This window comes from Nyctereutes procyonoides, unplaced genomic scaffold, assembly GCF_905146905.1.
Source record: "Nyctereutes procyonoides isolate TBG_1078 unplaced genomic scaffold, NYPRO_anot_genome, whole genome shotgun sequence".
NCBI lineage: Eukaryota > Metazoa > Chordata > Mammalia > Carnivora > Canidae > Nyctereutes > Nyctereutes procyonoides.
In genome coordinates, this window is record NW_026575125.1 from 120,080,813 (window position 1) to 120,101,525 (window position 20,713).

The following is a 20,713-nucleotide window of genomic DNA, read 5'->3' on the forward strand; positions in this document are numbered from 1 at the left end:
AATTAATAACCAAAGTTAAGACATACTTAGATAATAATACACTTATACTTGGAGACTTGAATGTAGCGCTTTCTACAATCGACAGGTTTTCTAAGCACAATATCTCCAAAGAAACAAGAGCTTTGGGATCCCTGGGTGGTGCAGCGGTTTAGTGCCTGCCTTTGGCCCAGGGCGCGATCCTGGAGACGCGGGATCGAATCCCTCATCGGGCTGCCGGTGCATGGAGCCTGCTTCTCCCTCTGCTTATGTCTCTGCCTCTCTCTCTCTCTGTGTGTGTGACTATCATAAATTAAATAAAAAATAAAAATTAAAAAAAAAGAAACAAGAGCTTTAAATGATACACTGGACCAGATGCATTTCACAGATACCTACAGAACTTTACATCCAAATGCAACTGAATACACATTGTTCTCAAGTGCACATGGAACTTTCTCCAGAATAGACCATATACTGGGTCACAAATCAGGTCTTAACCGATACCAAAAGACTGGGATCGTCCCCTGAATATTTTCAGACCATAATGCTTTGAAACTTGAACTTAATCACAAGAAGAAATTTGGAAGAAATTCAAACACGTGGAGGTTAAAGAGCATCCTGCTAAAAGATGAAAGGGTCAACCAGGAAATGAGAGAAGAATTTTAAAAATTCATGGAAACTAATGATAATGAAGACATAACCGTTCAAAATCTTTGGAATACAGCAAAAGCAGTCTTGAGAGGGAAATACATTGCAATACAAGCATCCCTCAAAAAATTGGAAAAAACTCATACACAAGCTAATCTTGCACCTAAAGGAACTGGAGAAAGAACAGCGAATAAAACGTACACCAAGCAGAAGAAGAGAGTTAATAAAGATTCGAGCAGAACTCAATGAAATAGAGACCAGAAGAACTGTAGAACAGATCAACAAAACCAGGAATTGGTTCCTTGAAAGAATTAATAAATAGATAAACCATTAGCCAGCCTTATTAAAAACAAAAAAGACTCAAATTAATAAAATCACTAATGAAAAAGGTCACCACCAATACCCAGGAAATACAAATGATTTTAAAAACATATTGTGAGCAGCTATCCACCAATAAATTAGGCAATCTAGAAGAAACGGACACATTTCTGGGAAACCACAAACTACCAAAACTGGAACAGGAAGAAATAGAAAACCTGAACAGGCCAATAACCAGGGAGGAAATTGAAACGGTCATCAAAAACCTCCCAAGACACAAAAGTCCAGGGTATGGTGGCTTCCCAGGGGAGTTCTATCAAATGGTTGCAGAAGAATCAATTCCTATTCTACTAAAGCTGTTCCGAAAGATAGAATGAGACGGAATACTTCCAAAGTCGTTCTCTGAGGCCAATATCACCTTAATTTCAAAACCAGAGAAAGACCCCACCAAAAAGGAGAATTACAGGCCAATATCCCTGATGAACACGGATGCAAAAATTCTCAACAAGATACTAGCCAATAGGATCCAACAGTACATTAAGAAGATTATTCACCATAACCAAGTGGGATGTATCCCTGGGATGCAAGGCTGGTTCAACACTCGTAAAACAATCAATGTGATTGATCATATCAGCAAGAGAAAAACCAAGAACCATATGATCCTTTCAATAGATGCAGAGAGAGCATTTGACAAAATACAGCATCTATTCCTGATCAAAACTCTTCAGAGCGTAGGGATAGAGGGAACATTCCTCAACATCTTAAAAGCCATCTACGAAAAGCCCACAGCAAATATCATTCTCAATGGGGAAACACTGGGAGCCTTTCCCCTCAGATCAGGAACAAGACAGGGATGTCCACTCTCACCACTATTGTTCAACATAGTACTAGAAGTCCGAGCCTCAGCGATCAGGCAACAAAAAGAAATAAAAGGCATTCAAATTGGAAAAGAAGAAGTCAAATTCTCCTTCTTTGCAGATGACATGATACTGTACATAGAAAACCCAAAAGACTCCACCCCAAGATTGCTAGAACTCATGCAGCAATCTGGCAGCATGGCAGGATACAAAATCAATGCCCAGAAGTCAGTGGCATTTCTATACACTAACAATGAGACTGAAGGAAGAGAAATGAAGGAGTCAATCCCATTTACAATTGCACCCAAAAGCATAAGATACCTAGGAATAAACCTCACCAAAGAGGTAAAGGATCTATACCCTAAAAACTATAGAACACTTCTGAAACAAATTGAGGAAGACACAAAGAGATGGAAAAATATTCCATGCTCATGGACTGGCAGAATTAATATTGTGAAAATGTCAATGTTACCCAGGGCAATGTACACGTTTAATGCAATCCCTATCAAAATACCACGGACTTTCTTTAGAGAGTTGGAACAAATCATCTTACGATTTGTGTGGAATCAGAAAAGACCCCGAGTAGCCAGGGGAATATTAAAAAAGAAAACCATAGCTGGGGGCATCACCATGCCAGATTTCAGGCTGTACTACAAAGCTGTGGTCATCAAGACAGTGTGGTCCTGGCACAAAAACAGACACATAGATCAATGGAACAGAATAGAGAACCCAGAAGTGAACCCTCAACTTTATGGTCACTAATATTCGACAAAGGAGGAAAGACTCTCCACTGGAAGAAAGACAGTCTCTTCAATAAATGGTGCTGGGAAAATTGGTCATCCACATGCAGAAGAATGAAACTGGACCATTCTCTTACACCAGACACAAAGATAAGGTCCAAATAGATGAAAGATCTAAATGTGAGACAAGATTCCATCAAAATCCTAGAGGAGAACACAGGCAACGCCCTTTTTGAACTTGGCCACAGCAACTTCTTGCAAGATTCATCCATGAAGGCAAGAGAAACAAAAGCAAAAATGAACTATTGGGACTTCATCAAGATAAGAAGCTTCTGCCCAGCAAAAGAAACAGTCCACAAAACTCAAAGACAACCTACAGAATGGGAGAAGAGATTTGCAAATGACGTATCAGATAAAGGGCTAGTTTCCAAGATCTAGAAAGAACTTATTAAACTCAACACCCAAGAAACAAACAATCCCATCATGAAATGGGCAAAAGACATGAAGAGAAATCTCACAGAGGAAGACATAGACATGGCCAACAGGCACATGAGAAAATGCTCTGCATCACTTGCCATCAGGGAAATACAAATCAAAACCACAATGAGATCCCACCTCACACCAGTGAGAATGGGGAAAATTAACAAGGCAGGAAACAACAGATGTCGGAGAGGATGCGGAGAAAGGGGAACCCTCCTGCACTGTTGGTGGGAATGTGACCTGGTGCAGCCACTCTGGAAAACTGTGTGGAGGTTCCTCAAAGAGTTAAAGATAGACCTGCCCTAAGACCCAGCAATTGCACTGCTGGGGATTTACCCCAAAGATTCAGATGCAGTGAAATGCCGGGACACCTGCACCCCGATGTTCCTAGCAGCCATGTCCACAATAGCCAAACTGTGGAAGGAGCCTCGGTGTCCATCGACAGATGATGGATACAGAAGCTGTGGTCTCTGTATACCTTGGGATATTCCTCAGCCATTAGAAATGACAAATACCCACCATTCGCTTCAACGTGGATGGACCTGGAGGGTATGATGCTGAGTGAAGTAAGTCAGTCGAAGAAGGACAAACACTATATGGTCTCATTCATTTGGGGAATATAAAAAATAGTGAAAGGGAATAAAGGGAAAAGGAGAGAAAATGAGTGGGAAATATCAGGGAGGGGACAGAACACGAGAGACTCCTAACATCTTGTTAAGATCTTGTTGTAAAGGGCAGCCCCGGTGGCTCAGTGGTTTAGCGCCGCCTGAAGCCCGGGGTGTGATCCTGGAGATCTGGGATCGAGTCCTGCGTAGGTGCCTGCTTCTCCCTCTGCCTGCTTCTTCCTCTGCCTGTGTCTCTGCCTCTCTCTCACGTTCTATAAATAAATAAATCTTAAAAAAAGATCTTTTTGTAAACGAACAAGGAAGGGGTGGTTGAAAGGGCGGGGGGTGGGGGTGACTGTGACGGGCACTGAGGGGGGCACTTGATGGGATGAGCACTGCGTGGGATTTCATTCTGTTCGCTCACTGACTCATTTAAAAGGGAGCAGATGGGGGGAATCCCCGGGTGGCTCAGTGGTTTAGCACAGCCTTCAGCCCAGGGCATGATCCTGGAGTCCCGGGATCGAGTCCCGCGTTGGGCTCCCTGCATGGAGCCTGTTTTTCCCGCGGCCTGTGTCTCTGCCTCTCTCTCTCTCTGTGTGTGTCTCTCATGAACAAGTAAATAAAATTTTTAAAAAGAAAAAAGAAAAGGGCTCTCAGTTCCTGCCGCTCCCAATCTCTTCTTCACACTGTAGCCGTGGAAACTGAAGCAGCTGAGAGCTTTCCCACGACCTCCCTGAAGTTCACAAGAGCGAGCGCACTGGGAACACTGTCCTTGCACAGCCATCTCGCTGAAGGTGCCCCTTCGTGCCAAGGACACCTACCCCAGACCAGAAGGAGAAGGAACAACTGAACTTGGTGTGAAGGTGCGGACAGGCTTTCCAGGCAAAGGTAACAGCATAAAGAAGGGTCCGGATGCAAGAGAACAGGTGGCACGTCTCAGCTCATCGCACGGTGTGTTCCGGCTGCCTGGGCCCGTGTGGCGAGGCGGGAGAGGCCAGCAGGAGCAGGGGGCCGGCGGCGACACTGGCCAGGAGATGCAGAAGCGGCAGTGTGGGAAGACAGGACCGCAGGGGTGACTGTGTGGTTGCTTATATGACAGTCATGGTACGAGCAGGCGGTGCAGAAATTCCGACACTACTGATGACCTACTCTGCACCACGTAATGTTCTAAGTTACTAAACGTATTATTTTATAAAGATTTTATTTATGTATTGAGAGAGACAGAACAAGAGCAGGGGGAGGGAGAAGCAGGCTCCCTACTGAGCAGTCCCCCCCACCCAAGATCATGACCTGAGGCCAAGGCAGGTCCTTAACTGACTGAGCCACCCACATGCCCCTAAGTTACTAGATGTAAATCGCTTACTTCATTCCCACAAGTACCCAATGAAGAAAGTACCATTATTTCAATATTCAGTTTGAGCAAACTGAGACCCACAGATGTGAAGTGACTTGCCAAAGTAACGTAAAAGGAAGACTGGGTGACGGGCACTGAGGTGGGCACTTGACGGGATGAGCCCTGGGTGTTATTCTATATGTTGGCAAATTGAACACCAATAAAAAATAAATTTATAAAAAAAAAGGAAGAAAGGAAGAGAACACAAGGCCTACTCATAGAAGCAGACAGGACAATGCCGGTTGCCGGGAGCGGAGGGGTGGGGGAAATGGGGGATTATTGTGTAAAGACCACAAACTTCAGTTTTACGATGAATGAGTTCCAGGGGCCGACTATACAGCCGTGATAACTATAGTTAATAATACTGTCTTGAACATGGAAAATATGCTAAGGGAGTAGATTACAGCCGCACTCATCACACACAAACTTAGGAGATGGACATGTTGATTAGCCTGACTATAGCAACCATTTATTATCTTTTCTATATCAGATCATCATGTTGTACCCCTTCAATATGCACTTTTATTAAAATTCTCTTAAAAAGACACATGAAGGGCAGTCCCAGTGGCCCAGTGGTTTGGTGCCGCCTTCAATCTGGGGCGTGATCCTGGAGACCCCGGGATCGAGTCCCACGTCGGGCTCCCTGCATGGAGCCTGCTTCTCCCTCTGCCTGGGTCTCTGCCTCTCTCTCTCTGTGCCTCACATGAATAAATAAAATAAAATCTTAAAAAAAGACACATGAAGAGACACTCAAAATTACTGATCATCAAAATCTAAACTGCAATGAGACACCACCTCACATTAGTCAAAAATGGCTAGTATCAAAAAGACATGAGATGGGACGCGTGGGTGGCTCAGCAGTTGAGCCTCTGCCTTTGACTCAGGGCATGATCTCGGAGTCCTGGGACCAAGTCCCACATCGGGCTCCCTGCATGGAGCCTGCTTCTCCCTCTGCCTGTGTCTCTGCCTCTCTCTCTGTCTCTCATGAATAAATAAATAAAATCTTTAAAAAAAAGACAAGAGATAACAGCTGTTAGTGATGATGTGGAGAAAAAGGAAGCCTCATGCATTGTTGGTGGGAATGCAAAGTGGTGTAGCCACTGTGGAAAACAGTATGGGCAGTCCTCAAAACATTAAAAATAGAACTACCATATGATCCATTAATTCCACTTCTGAGTATTCACCCAAAAAATACAACACCACTAATCCAATGGGATAACTACACCCCTATGTTTATTGCAGTATTATTTACAATAGCCAAGATATAGAAGCAGCCCAAGTGTCCATCAATAGATGAATGGATAAAAAAGTCATGGTATGTGTGTATGGCATATATATATGCCATTAAAAAGAATGAGATCTCACCATTTGCAGCAAAATGGATGGGCCTAGAGAGGATTTCACTTAAGCTAAATGAAGTAAGTCAGACAGAGAAAGAGAAATAGTATTTTTCTCAAATACTATATGGCTTCACTTTTACGTAGAATCGAAAAGACACAAAAAAAGCAGAAACAGACCCACAAACACAGAGAACAAGCTGGTAGCAGACAGATGGGGGATTAGGGGATGGGCAAATGGGTAAAGGGGGTTAAGAGATACATACTTCCAGTTATAAAATAAATCAGTCACAGGAATGAGAAGTACAGCCTAGGGAATACACTTACAATGGTGAGCATTATGAACTGCTCGTATCACTGGGCTCGATGCCTGCAACTAATATATGTTGACTATACTTTGATTAAAAGTCTTTTTAAAATTTATTTTTTTAATTTTTATTTATTTATGATAGGCACACAGTGAGAGAGAGAGAGGCAGAGACACAGGCAGAGGGAGAAGCAGGCTCCATGCACCGGGAGCCCAACGTGGGACTCGATCCCGGATCTCCAGGATTGCGCTCTGGACCAAAGGCAGGCGCTAAACTGCTGCGCCACCCAGGGATCCCTCTTTTTAAAATTTAGATTAAAAAATGAAATTTTCTAAAAAAGATAGAAGGTATTTTAAAATTAGAGCTAAAAGTCTTTCTTAACGAATTTAATGAGGGGGACGAGTCCAGCCAGTTACCCAGCTCCTCTATCTTCTTACCTGATTGCTCCCAATGGAACTCAGATTGTATTTTTTCTTCAAATTCAGTTTCATCCCCATCTCCTTCATTCCAAAACAGTAGTTTATGATCTTTCTATATTCCTCTGGACAATAGCAACCCTCATTCTCAAATACCAGATTAAATTAATATATCTCATTTTTTTCAGGAGCCCCCAAAGCAGATTGCAGTTCACTAACCTTCATCAAATACAGCAAAAAGTAGGACAAATTCCTGCAAGGTCTGTGTCCTTTCTTTGGCCAGACTCCCTGAAAAAGAAGTGAGAGCATTTATCTTCTATTGAAAATCCTATCATAGGAAATCAACACTAGGAGACATCACTTCATCTACTACTTCGTCTCTTGGTCTGCTAACTTGACCACAGCACCGCTTCTTTGGTGTCAGGTGTCCTATACCAGTTCTTCTAAAACTATTCAGGGTAAATGACTCTTTTTCACTTCAAATCTGTTGCAGACCAGTACTTTTGTAAAATACAAGAAAAATTAATTACTAAGAAAATGAAATTAAAGAGACATGTAAAATACAAGCCCATAAAATCATATTTCATATATATGTATGTATTCTGCACAAACATTAAAAAGAATTACAAAAACTGTAAATACTGTTCATGAAAAGTGTGCACAGAGGCAATTAAATATAGACGATTTCTATTATGCTTTTAAGTTTTTTTTACTTTTGCAACTGTGAATACACCAAGTATTATGACCAAAATAACAATGATCAATATTAAACACCTATAATCACACTTGAAGTCAGCACCATGTGTATCAATATGCTAAGTTATCAATGTTACAACTGGACCTGCTTCATGCTTTATTTAGTGAATTTGTTGACCATCTTTCTTAGCATTATATTTCTTCATTTGATTAGGAAGTTTTCTTTGCAGGTTTAAGAAGGAAGATTTTTGTTTATGAGCTTCTCCTTTTTTCTTATACCCCTGACACTTGAAAGCAAATCTTAGATTAACATCTATGCAAATTTAAAATACAGGTAAAGCTGTCTGAAAACATTTAAATTCTTTTTATTTTTAAAATCACCAAATAGTGAAATTGACTTTTACTTTTGGTGTTTAAGTCTATGGGTCTGAACAAGGTATAGATTCATGAAACCACCAACCATCAGGACACAGAAAAGTTCTAACATGCCCCCAAATTCCCTCCCTCTATCCCTTTATAGACACATATATAGCTATATATAGAGGGAGACAGTCATAGGATAGGTATGGTTATAACCCTGGCAACCACTGATTTGTTCTGCATTGCAGTATTTTTATATTTTTCAGATTATCGTATAAATGGAACCATACAGTATATAACCTTCTGAGATTGGCTTTTTTACTCAGTATAAAGCTTTTGAGATTCATCCATTTTGTTGCATGTAAAAGTACTTCATTCTGTTTTATTGATGCGGAGTATTTCACGGTACGGATGTACCATGATTTGTTTGACTATTCACTTGTTGAAGGACATTTAGGTTGTTTCCAGTTCTTGGCCATTACAAATAAAGCTGCTGTGAACATTAATGTACAGATTTTATGTGAATATTAAGTTTTCATTTGCCTAAGGTAAATACTCAGGAATGGAAATTGTTTATTTACCTTTATAAGAAATTGCCTATAATTGTGACACCAGTTCCAGTGTGTATGGGTTTTTCCCTACCACCAAGCAACTCTGTGACACAAGCTGGGTATCCTACAATTTAACTTTATTCTGAAACTATCTACCTGGAGATGGTGTAGATTCCCATAGGTTAAGGGCTCAGTTCTACAAGACTCCCCTGCACCCACACTTGAAAGTCCAGGTAATCACCTGTGCTTCTGACCAACCTCTACAGATCAGGGGCTCCAACAACTCCCTTCTTGGGTTCCATTAATTTGCTAGAGCAGCTCACAGATCTCAGAGAAACATGTTACTTACTAGATCACCAGTTTATTCCAAAATGATATAACTAAGAAAGAGCCAATTGGAAGAGATGTGAGGGCAAGTTATGGGGAAAAGATGCAGAGCTCCCATGCCCTCTCCAGGTACGCCACTCTCCCCAAATCTCCTGGTGTTCACCAACCTGGAATCTCTTTCTTTGAACCCTGTCCTTTTGGCTTTTTAGGGAAGCTTCATTACATAGGCACGACTGATTAAATCATTAGTTATTGACAACCGAGCTCCATATTCAGCCCCTCTCTCCCCTCTTGGGGGACCGGTGGGGGGCTAGGGAGGTGGGACTGGAAATTCAGCCCCCTAATCACTTGGTTGACTCTACTGGCAATCAGCCCCCATCCTTAGGTGTGTGATCCAAAAATCACCTAACATAACAGAACATTATCTGTATTGCTCTCATCACATAAAATCTCAAGGGTTTTAGAAGCTCTACCAGGAAGGAGATGAAAACCAAACATATATTTTATTTAAGTCACAATGTCACAGCACCAGAGTGTTTTCCAGAGTGGCTATACCATTGTAAATCCCCAGCAACAATGTGTGAGACTTCCTGTTGGTCTGCATTCTTGACAGCATACTTAGTTTTTGAATTATTACATTAGCTATTCTAATACCAGTATTTCATTGTGGTTTTAAAATGCATTTCTCTAATGGCCAGTGATACTGGACATCTTTTCATATTTGCCACTTGTATATCTTCTTTGGTGAATTATCTATTCAAATCCTTCGCCCATCTAAAAAACTGTATTTTTTCTTATTGTTGAGCTTTGAGAGCATGCTTTATAAAATAAGGTGTTTTATATATAATATGTATATAAGACATATAAAAATATCTTGGTTATTGTGAATATTTTTAATATATATCACATCACTCCTTTGCCAGATATGTCATTTGCAAATATTTCCTCCCAGTCTGTAGCTTGTCTCTTCATTCTCTCAACAGTGTTTTTTTAATTACAAATGCAAAAGTTAATAATGTTAAGTACTTTTGCCTTTTCATACAAATTTCAGAATCAGTTGTCTGGGACCACAAAAAAAATTTGCTGAAAAAAATCTACACACTGGGGAGAACTCAGATCTTTACTACGTTGAATCTTATAGTACACACAGTATGTTTGTTGGATTTCTTTCAATTCATCATAGTTTCACCATACAATGTACATGTTTTGTTAGATTTATACCTAAGCTTTCAATTTTTAGAGCTATTTTTAAAAAAGATTTTGTTTGTTTATTCGTGAGAGACACAGAGAGGGAGGCAGAGACACAGGCAGAAGGAAGAAGCAGGCCCCATGCAGGGAGCCCGACACGGGACTCGATCCCAGGACTCCAGGATCACGCCCTGGGCCAAAGGCAGGCGCTAAACCGCTGAGCCATCCAGGGATCCCAATTTTTGGAGCAATTATAAACATTCTTTCTTACATTTTGGTTTCTAGTTATTCAATAATCGTATATAGAATACAAAAAAAATTTTAAGATTTTTGTTTAGATTCCAGTTAACATACAGTGTGATATTAGTTTCAGGTGTACAATTTAGTGATGCAACAGTTCCATACAACACGTGGTGTTCATCATAGCAGGTGCACCCCATAATCCCCAGCACCTATGTAACTCATCCTCACCCACCTCCCCTTCTGATGACCGTCAGTTTTTTTTCTGTAGTTAAGCCTGCTTCTTGATTTGCCTCTTTCTTATTCCATTTGCTTGCTTGTTTTCTTGAATTTCACTTGAGTGAAATCATATGACTTATTTTTCTTAGCATTATATTCTGTAGCTCCATCCACATCATTGCACATGGCAAGATTTCATTATTTTTATGGAGGAGTAATATTCCATTATGTAATTTATAATAATATACTAACATTCATACACATCACATCTTTTTTATTTTTATTTTTTAATCTTTTTAAAAAAGATTTTATCTATTTATTCATGAGACACACAAAGAGAGAGGCAGAGACATAGGCAGAGGGAGAGCAGGCTCCATGCAAGGAGCCCAGTGCAGGACTTGGTCCCCGGACTCCAGAATCATACCCTGAGCTGAAGGCATATGCTCAACTACTGAGCCACCCAGGCGTCCCACAACTTTTTTTTTTAAAGATTTTATTTATTTATTCATGAGAAAGAGAGAGACAGAGAGAGAGAGAGAGAGAGAGAGGCAGAGACACAGGCAGAGGGAGCACAGGCAGAGGGAGAAGCAGGCTCCTTCTGCTCCCTCTGCAGGGAGCCCGATGTGGAACTCGATCCCAGGACCCCAGGATCACGACCTGAGCCAAAGGCAGACACTCAACCACTGAGCCACCCAGGTGTCTCGTTACATCACATCTTTTTATCCACTTACCAGTCAATGGACACTTGGGCTGTTTCCCTAGTTTGGCTATAGTAGATGCTGCTGCTATAAACACTGGGGTGCATGTATCTCTCCAAGATAGTATTTTTGTATTCTTTGGATAAATACCTAGTAGTACAATTGCTGGATCATAGAGTAGCTCTATTTTTATTTTTTGAGGAACTTACATACTGTTTTCCAGAGTGACTGCAACAGTTTGCATAACCACCAACAGTATAAGAGGGTTCCCCTTTCTCTGAAACCTTGCCAACACCTGTTGTTTCTTGTGTTGTTGATTTTAGCCATTCTGACAGCTGTGAGGGGATATCTCTTTGTGGATTTGATTTGCCTTTTCCTGATGATGAGCAATGTTGAGTACCTTTTCACATACTTGTTAACCATTTCTATATCTTTTTTTCCCCAAAAAAATATCTATTCACATCCTTTGCCATTTGGGGAATAAGGAAGGGAAGTAAAAAGTGAAATTCTTCACCAGTTTGGTGGTACTTGAAATTCTGATGCCTTTTCCTGACTTGTTTGTTCTATTTGATTTTTAAGATTCTCAAATGGCTGCGCTGTGCGTTTTGTCAAGGTTCTAGAGTTAAGCTCAATGGGAAATAAAAGGTGCGTATGTTTCTTCCATCTTAACCAGAACTAGAACCTCTGTTGACAATTAAGATTTCACTTTTTTAAAAAAATTAATTTTTAAATCATTTAAAATTTTTTTATGGATATTTGACCTTTAGGTAGTCTGTACAACTAATTTGGGGCTAAAACTTACAACCTCGAGATCAAGAGTTGCATGCTCCGGGGACACCTGGGTGGCTCAGTGGTTGAGCGCCTGCCTTTGGCAGGGTGTGATCCCAGGGTCCTGGGATCAAGTCCCACATCGGGCTCCCCACAGGGAGCCTGCTTCTCCCTCCACCTGCGTCTCTGCTTCTCTCTCTCAGTCTGTGTTTCTCATGAATAAATAAAATCTTAAAAAAAAAAAAGAGTTGCATGCTCCACTGATTGAGCCAGCCAGGTGTCCCTCTGTTTATATTTTATATGTAAAGTTTTATTATTGATTGATGATTTTTAAGTAGGCTCCACACCCAGCACAGAACCCAACATGGGGCTTGAACTCATGACCCTGAGATCAAGACCCAAGCTAAGATCAAGAATCGGACACTTAACTGAGCCATCCAGGTGCCCCGATGATTTCATTGTTTTATTAAACTTTACATCTCATAAATAACACACTGTGGTTGTATCAGTTTGTCATAAATTCTGACTATGAAACTGAACTTAGTACAAATGAGGTCATACTTCCAAATGAAACTAGTACAAACTCTTCTGGTCTTCTACTCCCTTCCCTCTTGTTTTTTTTTTTTTTTTTTTTGAATCATCGTCATCATCATCATCTGAAAATGGTGGTTCAGTTCATAGATTCTTTGCCTATTCTCCCATCAAAAGGTGGAATCCAATTCCCCTTGTCCTTTATGGGCTAGCCATAGTGACTTATTCTAGCAAACACATAATCTGATAGACTGTTATTAAAAATAAATTTTTTTTAATGATAGTCACAGAGAGAGAGAGAGAGAGGCAGAGACACAGGCAGAGGGAGAAGCAGGCTCCATGCACCGGGAGCCCGATGTGGGATTCGATCCCAGGTCTGCAGGATCGCGCCCTGGGCCAAAGGCAGGTGCCAAACCGCTGCGCCACCCAGGGATCCCTGTTATTCAAAATAAACAAAGAACTCTGAAAACTCAACAATAAGAAAATATGATTTAAAAACGTGAAAAAGACCTGAACAGACACCTCAACAAAGAAGATATACAGAGGACGAATAAGCATATAAAAATATGATTCACAGGGTGCCTGGATGGCTCAGTTGGTTTAGCATCTGCCTTTGGCTCAGGTCATGACCTGAGGGTCTTGAGATCGAGCCCCGTGTCAGGCTCTCTGCTCAGCGGGGAGTCTGCTTCTCCCTTTCCCTCTGTCACCCCCCTGCTTGTACTTATTCTCTCTCTTTCAAATAAATAAATAAATAAAATATCTGAAATGAAAACATGCTACACATCATATGTTATCATGGAAATGCAAATTAAAGCAATTTGATACCACTACATATCTACAAGAATGGCTAAATTCCACAACACTGGCAACACCAAAAGCTGGTGAGGAGGAAGAACAACAGGAGCTCTCCTTCATTGCAGCTGGGAACACAAAATGATACGGCCACCTTGGAAAACCAGTTGGCAGTTTCTTACAAAAGAAAGCATACTTGGGGCGCCTGGATGGCTCAGTCCATTAGGCATCTGCCTTCGGTTCAGGTCATGATCCCGAGGTCCTGGGAATCAAGGCCTGCATCAGATTCCCTGCTCAGTGGAGAGTATGCTTCTCCCTTCCTCTCTCACTCTGCCTCTCCCCTTGCTCATGTTCTTTCTCTCAAATAAATAAATATATCTTTGGGGAAAAAAAAGAAAGAAAGAAAGCATACTCTTACCATACGATCCAGCAATTTGCTCCTTGGCATTTACCCAAAGGGGTTGAAAAGGACGTATGCATACAAACCTGCACGTGTATGTTTATAGCAGCTTTATTTATAACTGCTAAAACTTGGAAGTAACCAAAATGTCCTTCTTTGGGGAGGGGATAAACTGTGGTCCATCTAGACAATAGAATATCATTCAGTGCTAGGAACAAAAATGCTATCAAGCCATGAAAAGACATGGATGTACTTAAATGCATGTTACTAAGTGGAAGAAGCCAATATGAAAAGGCTACATACTGTATAATCTCAACTATTTGACATTCTGGAAAAGGCAGAACTATGGAGACAATTAAATAAACCGGTGGTTGCTAGAAGAGGAAAGGATGAATAGGTGGGACACAGGATTTTCAGAATAGTGAAAACTATTCTGTATGATACTGTAATGGTGGGTACATGTCATTCTACGTTGTCCAAACCCGTAGACTGCAGACCAACACAAGTGAACCCTCATGTAAAGCATGGGCTGCGGCTGATAATGCTATGTCATTGTAGGTTCACCAATTGTGACAAGCATGTGACTCTGGTGCAGGATGCTGATCGTGAAGGAGGCTGTGTGTGGGTGGCAGGCAGGTAGCATTTGGGGATTCTGTGTACTTCCTGCTCAATTTCGCTGTAAACCGAAAACTGCTCTAAAAAACAAAGTCCACTTATTTTATTTTATTTTAAAGATTTTATTTATTTGAAAGGGACAGAGAAAGCATGGGCAGGGAGAGAGGCAGAGGGAGAGTGAGAAGCAGGCCCCCCACTGAGCAGAGTCCAATGCAGGGGCTTGATGCCAGGACCCCAAGATCATGACCTGAGCTGAAGGCAGATGCCTAAACAACTGAGCCATCAAGGCACCCCAACATAGTTCATTTAAAAGGAAAAAAACAAAAAAAATAAAAAATAAAAATAAATAAAAAATAAATAAATAAAAGGAAAACCTGTAGCTCATGCTGAAAATACCTTGTGGAAAGCTCCCGCTATTTGAGTTTTCCAAGCCTAGGTGCCAGACTTGTGAATAAAGTTTCATTCAGGATGACCTTGGCTCCAGCCACAATTTGACTACAACCTCATTAGAAATCCTCTAACAGGGCAGCTGGGGTGGCTCAGCGGTTTAGTGCCGCCTTCAGCCCAGGACGTGATCCTGAGACCAGGGATCAAGTCCCACGTCAGGCTCCCTGCATGGAGCCTGCTTCTCCCTCTGCCTGGGTCTCTACCTCTCTCTCTGTGTGTGTCTTTCATGAATAAATAAATAAATCTTAAAAAAAAATAAATCCTCTAACAGTGGGCTGCAAGAGGATCACAGACCCAACTGTCATTCTGAGGGGTAGAGTAGCTCATGTAAGGTCTCTGGTCTGGCCAGGGATCTGCTGCCTCTTCCTGCCCTTCTCTTCCTCTCCCAATGGCAAGGCTTCAGGGCAGGCAACAGAAAGCCTTGGGGAGAGTTTAAAGTTCTAGAGCATTTTTGGGCACCTGAGTGGCTCAGCTGGTTAAGTGTGTGCCTCTTGATTTCAGCTCAGGTGATCTCTGGGTCGTGGGATTGAGTCCTGCATTGGGCTCTGCACTTGGAATCTGATTGAGATTCTCTGTCCTTGTCCCTATGCCCCTCCCCCCACGTGCATGTGCATGCTTGCTCTCTCAAACAAAGGGCAAGAGGATTAAAAAAAAAGAGAGAAATCCTGAGATAGACCACCAAGTAAACATACCCCCAAATTCCATGAGACATGCACAAAAACCATGAGAAATTATAAATGACGATTGTCATTTTTAGCCACTCAATTGTGGGGATAATGCAGTAATAGTTAAAGGAAACAAAAAAAAGTCCCACTAATGAAGTTTATTTCACTATTAAAAACTTAGTATTAGGGGCATGTGGGTGGCTCAGTTGGGTGTCTGCTGTCAGCTCAGGGAGTGATCCCGGGGTCCTGGGATCGAGTCCCACGTCAGGCCCTCTGCTCAGCTGGGAGCCTGCTTCTCCCTCTGCCTCTGCCCTTCCCCCGCTTGTGCTCTCTTTCTCTGTCAAATGAATGAATAAAAGCTTTTTTAAAAAAACCACTTAGAATTAAAGAAAATTCTGCAATGTTTACTTCCCTAATTTAGTGCTTGCTATTAAGCTATCAATTAAAAACAGGTTTAATTTAACTTAAGATGATTTTTAGAATAACAAGTTATAAATGCTTGCTTTTCTCCTATTTTTTTTTTAGAGTAGGCTCCACACTCAGTGTAGAGTCCAATGCAGAGCCCCACATGGGGCTTTAATTCATGGCCCTAAGATCAAGATCTGAGCTAAAATCAGCAGTTGGACGCTTAACCGACTGAACCACCCTGGTGCCCTGCTTTGCTCCAATTTTTATAGCTTTTGGGATACAGATGACACAATTGAATGTGTTTATCTCCGGGAAGCCTTCAGAGAACCTGACACAAAATTTACAAAAGGCACTACTGAGATAGCCCACAGAATGTAATATTTTCTTTCCATAGGTATGTTGCTACAGAAAAGAAACTTCCCTTAGATGAAAGAACACAAATGCTTTTATGAATTGACCCTTATACTCCCTTATTTCATTTGAGTCCTATCCTTTCTCACACTTACCTTCTTTGCAAACCAGCAGGGCTCCAATGAGGCCTGAATTCAGGTCTTTCACCAGGTCCACGTGTGAAAAATATGAGTAGGTGAGACATGGTGGATCAGAGGCCATTGGGCCATTCTCTTTCAGGACCTGCCAGACATAGGTATGGCTTTCACCGGGAATGACATTATCATCTTCCTTCTCCTTTTGGCTGGTCTGATCCTCATACTCAGCACCTAAAGCAAGAAGGGATAAAATTGTCCTTTCCATACCCACTGTTGACTTAAGGAAACATAGCAAGTTTATTGTTATCAGGAGATTGTACACAAGAAATAGACTTTCTGCAATTTAATTTGCAAGACTGTAAGCAGCCTCAAATATTCCAGAGAAGTTTTAGGCCACTAATGCAAACATGAAGGGTTGAGTGGTCTCACTGTGATCTCCAGATTCTAACCAATAATTTTGCTTCCATCATTGTATCTTTTTACCTAGTTCACATCAATTCAACTCAAGAGACATACATCGGTCATGTACTTTGTCCCAGACTCTTTAATGAGCACTGGTGAAGTTCAGGGAAAGATGAGATACAGAGATTTTTTAAAAAATTGTAGAGCAGAGTGGGGAGGGGAGAGGCAGAGGAAGCAGGAGAAAGAGAATCTTAAACAGACTCCATATCCCACATGGGGCCCAATGCGGGGTTTAATCTCAGGACCCTGAGATCATGACCTGAGCCAAAATCAAGAATCAGATGTTCAACCAACTGCGCCACCCAGGTGCCCCCTTTTATTTTTTTAACATTTTATTTTTATTTATTTTTTTGGTATATTTTTTATTGGAGTTCAATATGCCAACATATAGCATAACACCCAGTGCTCATCCCGTCAAGTGCCCCCCTCAGTGCCCGCCACCCAGTCACCGCATCCACCCGCCCACCTCCCCTTCCACTACCCCTTGATCGTTTCCCAGAGTTAGGAGTCTCTCATGTTCTGTCTCCCTCACTGATATTTCCCACTAATCTTCTCTCCTTTCCCCTTTAATCCCTTTCACTATTTTTTATATTCTCCAAATGAATGAATCACTTGCCATCAGGGAAATACAAATAAAAACCACCATGAGATCCCACCTCACACCAGTGAGAATGGGGAAAATTAACAAGGCAGGAAACCACAAATGTTGGAGAGGATGCGGAGGAAGGGGAACCCTCCTGCACTGTTGGTGGGAAGGTGACCTGGTACAGCCACTCTGGAAAACTGTGTGGAGGTTCCTCAAAGAGTTAAAGATAGACCTGCCCTACGACCCAGCAATTGCACTGCTGGGGATTTACCCCAAAGATTCAGATGCAATGAAACGCCGGGACACCTGCACCCCAATGTTTATAGCAGCAATGTCCACAATAGCCCAACTGTGGAAGGAGCCTCGGTGTCCATCGAAAGATGATGGATAAAGAAGATGTGGTCTATGTATACAATGGAATATTCCTCAGCCATTAGAAACGACAAATACCCACCATTTGCTTCAACGTGGATGGAACTGGAGGGTATTATGCTGAGTGAAGTAAGTCAATCGGAGAAGGACAAACAGTGTATGTTCTCATTCATTTGGGGAATATGAATAATAGTGAAAGGGAATATAAGGGAAGGGAGAAGAAATGTGTGTGAAATATCAGAAAGGGAGACAGAACATAGACTCCTGACTCTGGGAAACGAACTAGGGGTGGTGGAAGGGGAGGAGGGTGGGGGGTGGGGGTGAATGGGTGGCGGGCACTGAGGGGGCACTTGACGGGATGAGCACTGGGTGTTATTCTGTATGTTGGCAAATTGAACACCAATAAAAAATAAATTTAGTAAAATGAAAAAAAATGAATGAGACCATATGTTTGTCCTTCTCTGATTGACTTGCTTCACTCAGCATAATACCCTCCAGGTCCCTCCACGCCGAAGCAGATGGTGGGTGTCCGTCCTGTCTGACGGCTGAGGAATATCCCACTGTATACACAGACCACAGCTTCTCTATCCATCATCTGTCGATGGACACCGAGGCTCCTTCCACAGTGTGGCTATTGTGGACATGGCTGCTAGAAACATTGGGGCGCAGGTGCCCCCTTTTAAAAATGTTTTTAATTTAGTTCTTCTCTCGTGGAGCAGATGACACCAGGGGCAGATATTTTCTGGCTGCCCCATTCTTAGTGATGTTCAAACTAACCCCTGGATTAGTCTGATACCTCAATTATAAATTGAGCACAGTATATGTTCATTGTTAATGAGGTGTCTTTGCTTCCAGATCATTTCAGTGGACAGAAGTAGAGAGTATCTTCTACTGAAACATTTTTCTAGCATCTTCACCATAACTTCCTGGATTTAAAATGGTTTCTGGAGCTCTAGAGCAGCCCAAGACATTCAGAGGGCTCTTCATTTATGCCTTATTTTATCCCACAACATCTATACATCTGAGAGAAGGACTTTTCCAGCAGAGCAGTACAAGGGACCCCTGCACTGCCCCTACTCTGCCTGTGATTTTACTACACACTTTCAGCAGCCAAAGGCCACCTGCAAAGTACAGGTGGGTAGTCCCTGGTCTAAGGTCAGCCTCTCTGGGGTCTAGGGATACCCTGTTCAGTGTGCACTAGGTACTACTGGCTTCATCCAGAGACAACGTCAGACCAGCACCTGCACCTGTGCTTGGCAGAGAGTGTCAGACGTTTTTAAAAACCTGAGTTTGGCACCTAGGGATGGTGTGTGCTTCAGGTGCCTATGTGATCGTGGGTTGATATCTATAATTCTAGATAGTAGATAGATTTGGATAGGGAGGAAGGGAATCAGAGGGGTTACATAAGGGGATTCAACTGTATGTATAATGTTTAATTTCCTAAAGTGAAGATGGTACAGTGTTAAGATGTGGCAAAGTGAGGGGCATGTGGGTGGCACAGTTGTTAAGCATCCGACTCTTGGTTTCAGCTCAGGTCGTGATTTCAGGATCATGGGATTAAGCCTTGTGTCAGGCTCTGTGCATTGTCTAATAAATAAATACATCTTTAAAGAAAAAACAAGATTTGGCAAAGTGAGGTGATGGTCACATGTTTGTCTGCCATATTATTTTTTGTACTTTTCTTGAATATTGAATATTCTAGCAGCAATGTCCACAATAGCCAAAGTGTGGAAGGAGCCTCGGTGTCCATCGAAAGATGATGGATAAAGAAGCTGTGGTCTATGTATACAACGGAATATTCCTCAGCCATTAGAAACGACAAATACCCACCATTTGCTTCAACGTGGATGGAACTGGAGGGTATTATGCTGAGTGAAATGAGTCAATTGGAGAAGGACAAACAGTGTATGGTCTCATTCATTTGGGGAATATAAATAATAGTGAAAGGGAATAGAGGGGAAGGGAGAAGAAATGGGTAGGAAATATCAGAAAGGGAAACAGAACATGAAGACTCCTAACTCTGGGAAACGAACTAGGGGTGGTGGTAGGGGAGGTGGGCGGGGGGTGGGGGTGACTGGGTGGCGGGCACTGAGGGGGGCACTTAGCGGGATGAGCACTGGGTGTTATGTTATATGTTGGCAAATTGTTGAACTCCAAAAAAAAAAAAAGAAGAAATGAATATTCTTTTTCCTAATAGTAGGGTTGGGAAAGAGGTGTGGGTGGTTTGATGAGAGGCCAAGAATGTGTAAAGCAGGATAGCTGTCTCGGAAGGAAGAACCACAGCAGGAGGATGGCCAGGTAGTACTGAGGTGAGGTATCATGAACTTAGTGATACGATGTCATGCGGTTGTATAGTTTTGTTTCAACTATGGCCATTCACTTGGCTGCTAGTAAAACAGGTGGGAAACACCTCTAACCAGGGCAGTGGCTTAGTCAAGCCAATAGAAGATCAAGGAGGCCAGGAACTAGTGAGTGTACACAAGGGCAGCATGTCTGCTGCCCATGTCTGGGCATCTAAGCTGGGCAAGGAGGGAAAGAGTATGGGTGGATGGTAGATTCCAATGAGAATGAAGAGTTATTGGAGTGGGTAGTGAGAAAATGTGATTTTGGGGGCTCCTAATAACATTCTGTTCTTCAATGAAGACAAAAATGATTTGTGAAGACCAGGTAAGGTACGTGATGCCTGGAAGAAAGCATTGTGCAAAGCCCTTAGAGTTTACTACGCACTAAGGTGTATTACTTTTGGAAGATCTCTGCCTCCATCAGTCTTATCTGACCTTTCACATCTTCTTTCTATTACAAGAAGAGCAGCACTGCCGTGA

At 42.0% G+C, this 20,713-nt stretch overlaps 1 protein-coding gene across 2 annotated transcripts in view; it reads right to left on the reverse strand.

Annotated features, from left to right (window-relative positions):
* Window positions 1-20,713, reverse strand: part of F8 (coagulation factor VIII) — a 150,698-nt gene that overhangs the window by 97,960 nt on the left and 32,025 nt on the right. For both annotated transcript variants that reach the window (XM_055338504.1, XM_055338503.1), the window contains 2 exons: window positions 16,490-16,702; window positions 7,298-7,366 (listed from right to left, as the gene is read on the reverse strand). In XM_055338504.1, coding sequence (XP_055194479.1) covers window positions 7,298-7,366; window positions 16,490-16,702 — 282 coding nt within the window. The remainder of the gene's footprint in view (window positions 1-7,297; window positions 7,367-16,489; window positions 16,703-20,713) is intronic.